General features: G+C 46.5%; 1 protein-coding gene across 1 annotated transcript in view; it reads left to right on the forward strand.

Moving 5' to 3' along the window:
* Positions 1-7,279: 7,279 nt before the first annotated feature.
* The window catches only part of etv4 (ETS variant transcription factor 4), a 39,671-nt gene continuing 33,985 nt past the window's right edge, over positions 7,280-12,965 (forward strand). The window contains exons 1-3 of the mRNA XM_062983882.1: positions 7,280-7,444; positions 10,841-10,943; positions 12,140-12,236. Coding sequence (XP_062839952.1) covers positions 10,884-10,943; positions 12,140-12,236 — 157 coding nt within the window. The 5' untranslated portion in view covers positions 7,280-7,444; positions 10,841-10,883. The remainder of the gene's footprint in view (positions 7,445-10,840; positions 10,944-12,139; positions 12,237-12,965) is intronic.

Below are 12,965 nucleotides of genomic sequence, written 5' to 3' on the forward strand. Positions count from 1 at the left end.
GAATATATATATGGCAGCATAGGTAAAGGTAAAGGTTTCCCCTGACGTTAATTCCAGTCGTGACCGACTCTGGGGGTTGGTGCTCATTTCCATTTCTAAGCCGAAGAGCTGGCGTTGTCCGTAGACACCTCCAAGGTCATGTGGCCGGCATGTCTGCATGGAGCGCCGTTACCTTCCCGCCGGAGCAGTACCTATTGATCTACTCGCATTGGTATGTTTTCAAACTGCTAGGTTGGCAGAAGCTGGAGCTAACAGTAACCGCTCACGCCGCTCCCGGGGTTTGAACCTGGGACCTTTTGGTCTGCAAGTTCAGCAGCTCAGTGCTTTAACACACTTCCCCACCGGGGCTCCTTATATGGCAGCATAGGTTAAGGTAAAGGTTTTCTCCTGACGTTAAGTCCATTCGTGACCGACTCTGGGGATTGGTGCTCATCTCCATTTCTAAGCCGAAGAGCCGGCGTTGTCTGTAGACACCTCCAAGGTCATGTGGCCGGCATGACTGCATGGAGTGCCATTACCTTCCCGCCAGAGCGGTACCTATTTATCTACTCACATTTGCATGTTTTCAAACTGTTAGGTTGGCAGTATATAATTTAGTTCAAAGCAGATCATGTGAATTATCTGCTTTGTTAATCTGGATTATATGGCAATGTAGAAGGGGTTTGAGAGTGCTATTGCCTCACTAAACATTTCCTCCTAGGATTTTATAGCATTGAGCCGTGGCAGATAGAGTGGTGTCAGACTGCATTAATGTTACAGTGTAGATGCACCCTAAATTAACTGAGGCCCCTTCTACACTGTCATATATTTCATAGTATCAAAGCAGATAATCCACATTATCTGCTTTCATCTGGATTATATGAGTCTATGCTGCCATATAAATCCCATTCGAAGCAGATAATCTGGATTTTATATGGCAGTGTCGAAGGGGCCTGAGTGCGAATGCCTGTCTCTGTTTATAGCGACAGAAGTATGTTGTAGAGCAAGGGGGGAAGCAGAAGAAAAATGAGATACTTTAAAAGCAGCTGAAAAATGGATTCATTGGGACTGTCTCTACCATATTGGAATCGTGAGAAGCATACATCTGGCGCTGGACTAAAATGCAGAGTTTGGGTAGGGCAGAATTGTCCTGCGTTCTTCCTATTTGATGGCAGTGGGCATTTGGAACAAGACAAGCTCCTTTCCTTCTCGGGGTGGATATCCCATTTGGAGGCAGTGTCCAACCACCCTTCTTCCCTCCTTGTCCCTCTTCCAGACAGCCACCCAGCTTTATTCACACTTCCGGAGCCATTGTCATTTACTGCTCCACTGCCACTGGCCCCAGTCCCATCATACAAGATGGCAATCAATTAACTGCGCACTCCATCACAATAAAACCACTGCCCACCCTTAGATAACTCTTTTTAATTGTTTTCTTACATTATAACATTTTTGCAGAAACTCCCGTAGCCATAAGTTATGGCATTTAATCTCTCAAAGTGCTAAGACATTTAATGGCTTCCTTCCTGCATGGAAAGTGCCCCACACGGCTACCTTCTTTTCCACTCAGGAAAATTATCAGAAAAGGACTGGAAAGGAATACCAAGAGGGGACGGGTGCCCTGCATTGAAAGATGGGAGTTGGGCAGAAGGGTGCATTGAACTCATGGATTACTCTTTTGGGGAGGAAAGGCTTGCCAATGAAAGGTTGTTGTCTCAACTAAGGATAGAGGTGGGGATGGAAAGAAGATTCAGTAAATAAAGAGAAACATCCAGAAAACGGGAATTCCAGACCAAAAAAAAAATCAGTCCCAGGTAACATCTTCCAACAAAGGATTCCCTCAGGCAGGAAACAGCCAGGCTTTGAATCTGCAAGGCCATTAAATGCTAATCAAGCTGGCCAATTGAAACATCCACGCTTGCTTCAAACAGACAAGAATTCTTTCTCCCATCCTGGACATTCCACATATATAAACCACACTTGCCAAGTTTCTAACAGACTTCACAACCTCTGAAGATGTCTGCCATAGATGTGGGTGAAACATCAGGAGAGAATGTTTCTGAAACATGGGCATACAGCCCAGAAAACTCACAGCAACCCAGATTCAGAAAGGTTCAACACTCTTTTTTTTTTAGTGTTGAGAAACCCTGCCAAGGGTGCACCTACACTGTGGAATTAATGCAGTTTGAAACTACTTTAACTGTCATGGCTCAATGATCTAGACCATGGGAGTTGTAATTTTGTAATTTCTTTAGCTTTCTCTGACAAAAAGTGCTGGCCCCTACCAAACTATAAATCCCATATTTCCTAATCTTGAGCATGCAGTTAAAGTGGTATGAAACTGTATTACTTCTGTAAAGTAGATGAACCCCCAACATCTTTAACTGATAGGAATCTTCACAGTTCACAACTTATTCTACAGAAAACAGGCACAGAAAACAAAAAATAATATTTCTACACAGAAATAGCATTAGAAAATGTGCAGAGATGTTATTTACTGCATAGCAAATGCTACTGCCCAAGGGGAAAATGCTGCAATTGTTATATATTATGTATGTGCAAAATTCACATTCATTTGATTTGCATTTTTCTGTACAGGAAACAGGGAATTTCTGTGCAAAATGGCTATGTGTGAATTTTGCCGAGAGCAAGTGCTGATTTTTAAAAACAGTGTGTTTTTTCAAAGACTTTCTTGTAGCAGTAAGAAAATTACTAAAATTATTTGTTGCTTTGATAATAAGTTTAATGAAGAATTACATCCTTATAAGAGAGGAAGGGTGCTAGGGTTAGTTTGCAGGGTTTCAATGTAGAATGTCCAGAATTCAATCCTTGGCAACATCAAGTAAGACCAGGAAATACCTTGTTTGAGACATAATTTATAATCTATCTATACACATAATAAAAGTGAAAATATGTATGTGTGTATGTGGCCAGGGAGTCACAGACAAGCTCCTGCGTCTACAAACCATTATCATTGCCACTACTCAGGAGACACCAATGGCTCTCCCTCCAGTCACATTGCAGGTTATAGTGAGCACCATGAACATGTACAAGAGCCCTGCCAATGTCATCCACAAACACCATACTGCCCACCACCCAAGTGAAGGCACTTCATCAATTTCATCCTAGATTTTATGTGTTTCCTTCACTACAGACATCCCAGTGTTTCTCTTAATCCCTCAACTGGTGTAGAATTTGCATGACTCCACCCACTGCCTCTCCCTTAACCCTTCCCTATTCTTTTCTATGGCACACAGCAAACAGAGGAATTGATCAGCAACTGAACATAGTAGAGAGTTTTGGGGAGAATTCACCATGATTGATATGAGCTGTAAGTACTGGGATGTATAATTCACCTGCAATCTACTGGAGATCTTTGAGGGGATTTATAGTTTATAGTAGTTCACCAGGGACTCCGGTGGCACAGCGTGTTAAAGCACTGAGCTGCTGAACTTACAGACCAAAAGGTTGCAGGTTTGAATCTGGGGAGCTGAGTGAGCGCCTGCTGTTAGCCCCAGCTTCTGCCAACCTAGCAGTTTGAAAACATGCAAATGTAAGTAGATCAATAGGTACTGCTCTGGCGGGAAGATAACGGCGCTCCATGCAATCATGCCAGTCACATGACCTTGAAGATGTCTATGGACAATGCTGGTGCTTTGTCTTAGAAATGGAAATGAGCACAAACCTCCGGAGTTGGACATGACTAGACTTAATGTCAGGGGAAAACCTTACCTTTACCTAAGTTCATCTACATCCAGAGCACACTATGAACCCAAACAATGATGGATCTGGACCACATTTGTCATGCATACCAAGCCCAAATTTGAATACTGGTGGGTTTTGAGGGGAATTGGCCTGGACATTTTGTAGGTACTATAGTTCACATGCAATCAATGAGCACTCTGAATCCACCAAAGATGGAATTGGACCAAACGTGGCACACTGAGCCCCCAAGACTAGTCCGGAAGACTTGTGCAGGGCTGCTGGTGACCAGGTTATTGAATGTCTCTCATTCATGGGCTATCCATTACATTATGTGATATTCCTGTTTAATTGTGTTGTACTTACTTACTTTAAAAGTAGTTGTTATACTCCAGAAACTTTGTTTTTGGCCCTGCCACAGACTATGTTGAACTGGTTGTGACTCAATGAGATATTCATTGAAAACCTAAAGCAAAATGTGCCGCAGGATGTCCCGCAAAATGCAGTTTAAAACTTTCCCCATGTTGGTATGATAGAACCAATTAGGAAATGACATTTATAACCCAGGAACAAAAATCATGTGACATAGGCCCCTTCCACACAGCTGAATAAAATCCAACATTATCTCTGATTTATCTTTGATTCAGCTGCGTGGAAGGGCCCATAGTGTTATTTGAAGGCCTCTTGACAGCACACACAGCAACAAAGGCCCCTTCCACACAGCTGAATAAAACCCCACATTTTCTGCTTCAAACTGGAATATATGGTAGTGTGGACTCGGGTGACCCAGTTCAAAGCAGATATTGTGGGATTTTCTGCCTTGATATTCTGGGCTATATGGCTGTGTGGAAGGGCCCACAGACAAAATCACATTAAAAACTGACTTAATCTTTACATAATAGTATAGAAAAATGATGCAGCAATCTAATTAAAAGAGCCACAATTAAGTAGTGGCTAGACTACTGAATTGCAACACTGGAGACCAGGATTCAAATCCTCACTCAGCCATGAAATCTACAAGGTGGACTTAGACCTTATCTACACTGCCATATAAAATCCAGATTATTTGCCTTGAACTGGGTTATATGGCAGTGTAGACTAATATAATCCAGTCCAAGAAGATAATCTAGATTTTATATGGCTGTGTAGACAGGGCCTTAGACAAGTCACATCCTCTCAGCCTCAGGAGAATAGAAGTTCAAGCCCTCTATGAATCAATTTTGACAAGAAAACCCCATGATAGATTCACTTTAGGGTTGATGTCATGCCCCATGAATACCCTCACTGTTTGCCCCTAGTTAAACCCTTTTTAGTTATATGGATTAATATTTTATGTACAGTTTCTGGGGGGGGGGGGGCAGTCTAGACAGCTTCTTTGCATTTGAAGCCTCTGTCGCCCTGACCCTTTAAGAATTCCCTCAGGGGTGGAGCCTTAGGCAAGGCATTTCTGGTTCTTGGAAGAGTCAGCCTTTTCGTGAGGTGAAAAGGCCGGAAAGTCTACAAAATAGCACGTCCAGTTGGAGCTGTATTCAAGTTCAGTCAGAGTTACATATCGAGATGATCTTAGAGACAGTTGAACACCATACAAGAAAGAGACAATAAGAAAAAATATAGATCCAAGAGCCTCATTTAGGTCAGAACTGGGTCTATTTCTCAAAGACTTTACCACTCCTCATAAAATCAGTGGTTCTCAACTTGTGGGTCTCCAAATATTTTGGCTTTCAACCCCCAGAAATCCTAACAGCTGGTAAACTGGCTGGGATTTCTGGGAGTTGTAGGCCAAAATACTGGGGGACCCACAAGTTGAGAACCACTGTCATAAAGACTTTGTAGTGAGACTCAGGAGGAGAGAAAGTCTAAAATTCTTGTCAGCTAATAAATTCTTATCTGATCCAATTATATAGTCTCCAATTTGTTCCCTGCACAGCCAGTTCACCTTCCAAGTAGTTAAGATGGCGTGAGGGCAGAACAGCTGCCATAAGTAGGAAACAACTTGAAGATACACATCAACAAAATATTGAACTTGATGGGCCTTTCTTCTGAGTAGACATGCACTGGATTGTGCTTTAGCACAGTAGTGCTAAAACCTTGGTGGTCTAAATGTTTTAGATTTCAGCTCCCAGAATTCATAACCATTGCCTCTGATGGCTGGGCTTCCTCGAGGTTTGTAGGTCTAGGAGACATGAGTGGAAAGTAGTGCTGTAAGATGCATTTCAAAGTCACAGTCACATCGATCAAGTCCTTGGCTCCTTTCTTTTGACTGAGAGCACATTTTGGAGCTAAGCCAAGGTGAGACTAGTTTCCAGTTAAACTCTCAACAGCTTATGTTTATCTTTCAGAGTAAACTGCATTTTACCAGTTTCAATGTTTTTAGACCACAGACAATGCTCTTATTCAGCTCTCACTATTTTAGAGCAATACTTGTATTGAAATAGCAATGAGTACATTTTACAATGAGTTGTAGTTTGGAGAGACACAAGCACTCCTTGGCAGAGAAGGTTGAGACTTTTGTAAAACCTTCTTGATGTTCAATGTGAGGCTGAGCTTCTCGGGGCCAGCAAGACTGCATGGAGTGCCACCGGAGGGATACCTATTGATCTACTCACATTTGCATTTTCTCGAACTGCTAGGTTGGCAGAAGCTGGGGTTAACAGCGGGAGCTCACCTCCCGATTCTAACCGCCGACCTTTCAGTCAGCAAGTTCAGCAGCTCAACGGTTTAATCCGCTGCACCACGGGAAGACTAGTACATATATATCCTTGCCTAGATATTGGATACCTATTTCAGCCTGTGGAAATTGTGTGTGATGGGTTGTATTATGTTTATTTAAGTTCAATTATGTATTATTTTTATTTAGTTTTATAAGTTGATTTTGAGATTGTTTTATCCACAGTTTTGATCTGTTTTCGGCATTGCATGTTTGCCATTTTGTTACTTTTGTTGGAAAACCGCCCTAAGTCCCCTGGAGAGATAAGGCAGGGTACAAATAAAGTATTATTATTATTATTATTACTGCTCAGCGTTCTTCTCTTAATCGAGTTCCAATGCGGCTCACGAGATTCAAAAACACTTTTGACAAAGCCAAAGTATGTCCAGAAATGTCTGTTTTTCAAAACCAATCCTCACCATATAAGCCCCCCACTTCCTGCCTTTAACATTAGTCGCAGAAATGGGAGGAAAGGCAAAAAAACCCAAAAAACACAAGGCCTTTGTAAACGTAGCAACAAAACCAGTTCGAGTCCCGAAGGACTGGGCCTCTGTTGAAGCCGAGCCGCGGTGTATATACTCCAGCTTTGCCCTATTCCCTCCCTCGGAAGTCTTTTATGAATGAATTTCGGGCGCCCTTCTGCGAGTGCGCGCCTCTGTGCCTGTTTTTTGTGAATGGAACTTCCAGCCATGAATGAATCTCAGAACGCCCCGCGCTGATTGGCCCGGGACACTCTAGCCGCGCCTCCTCCCGGCAGAACGAACGCCACGCCGAGCCTTGATTGGCTGGGCGTGTCTCAGCGAGCCGAGGGAATCCCCCCTCCCCTTTCTTTGCCTCCATTCACAAAGTCAATGAAACAAAGAGAAACAGAAGAGAGGCTGTTTCTCTGAAAGAGGAAACGAGTCCGAGAAGGGAGGGAGGGAGGGAGGAGGGAGCAGCCCAGCCCGGCTCCGTCCCACGAGAGAAAAAAACAGCCGCCGTGGATCCCGATTCGGTGGAATCAAGTGCCTGCTTGGGCTGGAGGGTCCAGAAGACCTGACTGAACCTCCTTCTCAGGTGAGGAAAGAGAAGTTCTTCTAGAAAGAGGGCTAGGGCTTCATGAACCATGGCAGAAGTTTCAGGGAGGGAAAGGACATTCGACATTGCTATGGGGCCTAGATCTATCAGGGAAGAGCTGATGTGCCAAGGCTGAAGTTATGTGTGGGGTTTTTTTTAATGAGGTGCAACCACACTGTAGAATTAATGCAGTTTGGCCCCACTTTAACTGCTTTAAAACCCTGGGAGTTGTAATTTGGTGAGGCACGAGTGAGCACTCTTTGGCAAAGAAGGCAAAGACTTTAATACAACTCCCAGGATTCCATAATAGTGAGCCATGGCAGTTAAAGCGGTATCAAACTGCATTAATTCTGCAGTGTAGATGCACTCAAGGTGAACCAGACGAACATGAAAGGGGCATTAGAGTGCGTGGGAATGGGGAGTTTATAATCCAGTCCTTTTCACCTTTCCTAGTTGGGGAAATAACATGAGAGTATTGCCTGCAGTAACTGTTCTTCTTCTTCCAAGTGAAAATTTCCTTCACTCCCCAAATTTCTAGCATTGCAGAGTGTGAGATATTCAACATTGGGTTGCTGTGAGTTTTCCAGGCTGTGTGACCATGTTCCAGAAGCATTCTCTCCTGATGTTTCTCCCACATCTATGGCAGGCATCCTCAGAGGTTGTGCAGTCTGTTGGAAACTAGGCAAGTGGGGTTTATATATCTGTGGAATGTCCAAGGTGGGAGAATAACCTTGCAGCTTCAAAGCCTGGCTGGTTTCTGCCTGGGTAATCCTTTGTTGGGAGGTGTTAACTGGCCCTGATTGTTTCTTGTCTGGAATTTTCCTTTTCTCAGTGTTGTTCTTTATTTATTATTCTGATTTTAGAGTTTTTAAAATACTGGTAGCCAGATTTTGTTCATTTTCATGGTTTCTTCTTTTCTGTTGAAATTGTCCACATGCTTGTATTAAAAAAACTCTCAAATCAGGACAATAAAGAAAGAACAACACTCAGAAGACATGGGAATTCCAGACAAGAAACAATCAGGGCCAGTTAGCACCACAGCCAGGCTTTAAAGCTGCCAGGCTATTCAATGCTAATCAAGCTGGCCAATTGCAACATTCATGCCTGCCTCCAACAGACAAGAGTTTTTTCTTCCATCCTGAACATTCCCCAGATATATAAACCTCGCTTGCCTAGTTTCCAACAGACCTCTGAGTATGCCTGCCATAGATGTGGGCAAAACATCAGAAAAGAATGCTTCTGGAACATGGCCATACAGCCCAGAAAACTCACAGCAACCCAGTGATTCCGGCCATGAAAGCCTTCGACAACACATTGTTCTTCCATTTCCAAGTGAAATTTTCCTCCACTCCTCTCATTTCTAGCATTGCAGAGATCGAGATATTCAACATTGTTCACAGCTTGAATTCTGATATTTGCTGTGTTGGCATTCCCTTGATCCTTTTGCTTGCTCCCTTTGCTTGGGAGCAGGCAATCTAGCCTCTATTTCAACTGAATTTTTAAGTGACTGCAGTGCCCCACATTTGGAGATCGAAGGAAACTTTCAGGGGGGAAAGAATTGGTGGGTTTTGGGGGGGGGGTGTGCACTTCCGTTTACATCTGCACCTCTGTTGAAAGTCAATTGGACTTAACTCCAAAGTAAGTATGCAGCCAGAACAGGGGCAAAGTGCAAACTGGAATGAAGAGATAAGCAAAGATAAGTTTGGGAGAGGAGCAAGTCAAGCAGAGGCCAGAGAAAAACATGAGGCGTGGGCTCAAGGTGTAAATACTTGTAGAGAGTGCCAAGGCAAAGGAAAAGGATCTGAGGATGCCTGCCATAGATGTGAGTAAAACGTCAGGCGGGAATGCTTCTGGAACATGGCCATACAGCCTGGAAAATGTACAACAACCCAAAAAGTACATTGTGGGGGAAAACAGGAGGCAAGACCTGGCAGAAGATAAAGCCAAACCCAGAAGGACAGAGAAAGTGGAAGGGTAAAATTTGTAAGGCGGTGGACAAGATCCAGGAAAGAGTGCCAAGGAAAGGACAGGAGCAGCCAAATAAGGAAGCAACTTGTAGGGAAACCCAAGAATAATGAAATGGCAAGAGGATGTGGGTTCAGGGCAGGATGCCAAGGGAAGGGTGCAGGAGAAATCGGATCAAGAGGGAAGTTCCAGGAGAACAGAAGGTGAAATGCCAGGTTTGCAGGAGATAGAAGGTCTAGGAGAGGGAAAAAGAGGCTCCAAGCACTAGGGAGGAGGCGGTTTCAGGGGAGCCCATGAACTGAAGTGAAATTCCCGGAGCATGAAGGAGCAAGATCCAGAGAAGTGAGCTGGAAAGCAGAGGAGGAAATCAGATAAGAAGGCGACAGTAAGGTTGCAGAGACAGCTAGTATGATGAGGTGGTTTGAACACTGTAGTATGACTCTGCAAACCCGGGTTCAAATCCTTGCTCAGACACAGGAACCCACTGGGTGACCTTGGACAAGGGAACTTGCTTTCTGAATAAATCTTATTAAGAAATCCTTGTGATTGGTTTGCCTCAGGGTTGCCATAAGAACGACTTAAAGGCACACAAAATCAAGAAAATGTTGTAGGGGAACAGAGTGGGGTGGGAACTGTAAGGGGCAAAGAAAGGGAATGTTCAAAAGAGGACCCAAAAGAAGGATGGAGGAAGAGTCAGGGAAGAATAGCAACAGTCCTTTTAGGACTGACCAAAAGGAGATATGGGTCTCAAGAAGGCAAGCGTGTGGGTGGTTGTGTGGGAGGAGTTCTTATAGCAGTGATTTTCAACCTGTGGGTCCCCAGGTGTTTTGGCCTACAATTCCCAAAAATCCCAGTCAGTTTTCCAGCTGTTAGGATTTCTGGGCGTTGAAGGCCAAATCATCTAGGGACCCACAGGTTGAGAACCACTGTCTTATAGGTTCCCCTCTCTCTGTTAAGCATCCCTTTGCTCTCAAGGCATCTTTGTTTTGGGATGAGTCAGACAGATTAGAGAAAGAGAATCGGCATTCTGTATCCACAGATTCTGCATCCATGGATTCCGTCATCTACAGCTTGAACGTATTCCCATAATAAAAATTCCAAAAAGCAGATTTTGCCATTTTATATAAGGGACACTATTTTACTAAGCCATTTCTATATTATGGCACTTGAGCATCCATGGATGTTGGTATCCATAGGGATCCTGGAATCAAATCCTGGCAGATTCCATAAGCCCACTATTCCCTTTGGTTTGGCATTGCTTGGAGCAGGAAATGGAGGGCCAGCAAAATGGCCTGGTTTGCAAGTGCTCCCCTACTGAGGCATCTATCATGGATCTCATTCTTTGTTCTTGTGCAGTGTGCTTGTCGCCACTGTTGAAAAACCTTCCCCGCCTATTCACCTGGCTCCCCCTTTTCGTGATTCTACTTGTAGGTTTGGCTGCCTTGCTTTCTGTGCCTGTGAAGAATCCGCGCTCATGACGGATGGGAGGATGAAAGGATATTTGGACCAGCAGGTGCCTTATACGTCTGCACAGGTGGGTAGGCTAAAAAGAGTTTGTCTTTGGCTCATCTACTCCTGCTGTGTTCAGGCTTACCTTGTAGGCAGGGCCGGCCCCACTATTGAGGCCCCTGACGCCGCCGCCTCGGGCGCAGGCCCGGGGGGGCGCCGTCAGGCTGGGCGGGAGGCGGGGCACCGCCCTGATGGTGCCCCGCCTCCCGCCCAGTGCGCCCTGGCCCGTCTGGCCTTTCCTAGCTGGCCAGACTGCAGCGGAGGTCCCTGCAGGGACCTCCGCTGCAGTCTGGCCTGCTACAAAAGGCCAGACGGGCGAGCGGGAGTAGCGTGGGAGGCGGGGCCAGCTCTGACGCCGCTCCCCCCCCTGCCCAGCATGCCTTGGCCCTGCCTCCCACGCAGCGTGGGAGGCGGGGCCAAGGCACGCTGGGCGGGGGGGGGGGGAGCGGCCTCAGAGCTGGCCCCGCCTCCCACGCTACCCCCGCTCGCCCGTCTGGCCTTTTGTAGCAGGCCAGACTTCAGCGGAGGTTCCTCCAGGCCGCGATCGCGGCCTGGAGGAACCTCCGCTGAAGTCTGGCCTGCTACAAAAGGCCAGACGGGCGAGCGGGGGTAGCGTGGGAGGCGGGGCCAGCTCTGGCCCCGCCCCCCGCCCAGCGTGCCCTGGCCCCGCCTCCCACGTTGCGTGGGAGGCAGGGCCAAGGCACGCTGGGCGGGGGGGGGAGCGGCGTCAGAGCTGGCCCCGCCTCCCACGCTACCCCCGCTCGCCCGTCTGGCCATTTCTAGCAGGCCAGACTTCAGCGGAGGTTTCTCCAGGCCGCGAATGCGGCCTGGAGGAACCTCCGCTGAAGTCTGGCCTGCTCCAAAAGGCCAGACGGGCGAGCGGGGGTAGCGTGGGAGGCGGGGCCAACTCTGGCCCCGCCCCCCCGCCCAGCGTGCCCTGGCCCCGCCTCCCACGCTGCGTGGGAGGCGGGGCCAGGGCACGCTGGGCGGGGGCGGGGCCAACTCTGGCCCCGCCCCCTCACTATTCGCCCTGGCCCCGCCTCCCACGCAGCGTGGGAGGCGGGGCCAGGGCACGCTGGGCGGGGCCATGGCGCCGGTGGCGGGGGCGCTTTTCAGCACCCCCGCTTCACATCAAAAAATATCTCCGGCCGGCCCTGCTTGTAGGTTTTCTTGCCTAAATGGATCTTGACAGCTGTTTTTGTTGTTGTTATTTTCTTAAAGAAACCCTCTGGACATGGAATGCAGGAGAACCGAGTTGTGATGGCTGCACGGAGGAAATCCATGGATCCAGGTGTGCCCCATGTCCCAGACTCAGAAGGTGTGTTGAAAGGACAGGTTTTGGAGAGATGAGTGGGTTGCTTATCCAACTCAGAATCCTTCAGGTGCTTTGGATGGCAATGTCTTTCACTTCTGACCAACTTGGTGCTGGGAGTTGTAGCTTAGGATGCCTGGAGGGTGCCAAGTTGGAGAAGACGGGTCTGTGGGGAATCATTTGAAGAGATTGTAAGTGGATGGGATTGTGGCTGGATGATAAGATCTTGGCCTGAATAATGAGTCCAATGGCATCAGAGTTCCCATTTTTCAGAATGAGGAAGAAACTGAACTTTTTCTTTCTGGTGTCCTAGTTTGCTATGTATTTTCTTGAGTTCAGTATCTGGCACTTTAGTAGATTAGTGTTTCCTCTCAAAACATGTTGGGCCCAAAATTTGCTGTCCTCAGCTATTGTAACCCAACATTTTGGGAAGGCACCATGTTGAGGTTGTGGTCGACTTGCTTCTAGTCTTTGCCCAACCTGGGGCCTTCCAAGATGATGTTGGTCTGTATTTCCCATGATCCCACATCATTGACCATATTGGCTCATGGAAATTGTACTTTAAAAACATCTGGAAGGACCAGGTTGGGTGTAGAGGTTAGGTGAAAGACTATTTTGCTACTGTTTCCTCCTCCCTCCCAAGTGGAACATGGCATCTTCTGTCTCATCCAGTTTGCTGTGCATCCAAAGGAAATACTCTAGTCTGGGCTGGCAAACTTTTCACATCTGTGGTTA

This window comes from Anolis carolinensis, chromosome 6, assembly GCF_035594765.1.
Source record: "Anolis carolinensis isolate JA03-04 chromosome 6, rAnoCar3.1.pri, whole genome shotgun sequence".
Taxonomy (NCBI): Eukaryota; Metazoa; Chordata; class Lepidosauria; order Squamata; family Dactyloidae; genus Anolis; species Anolis carolinensis.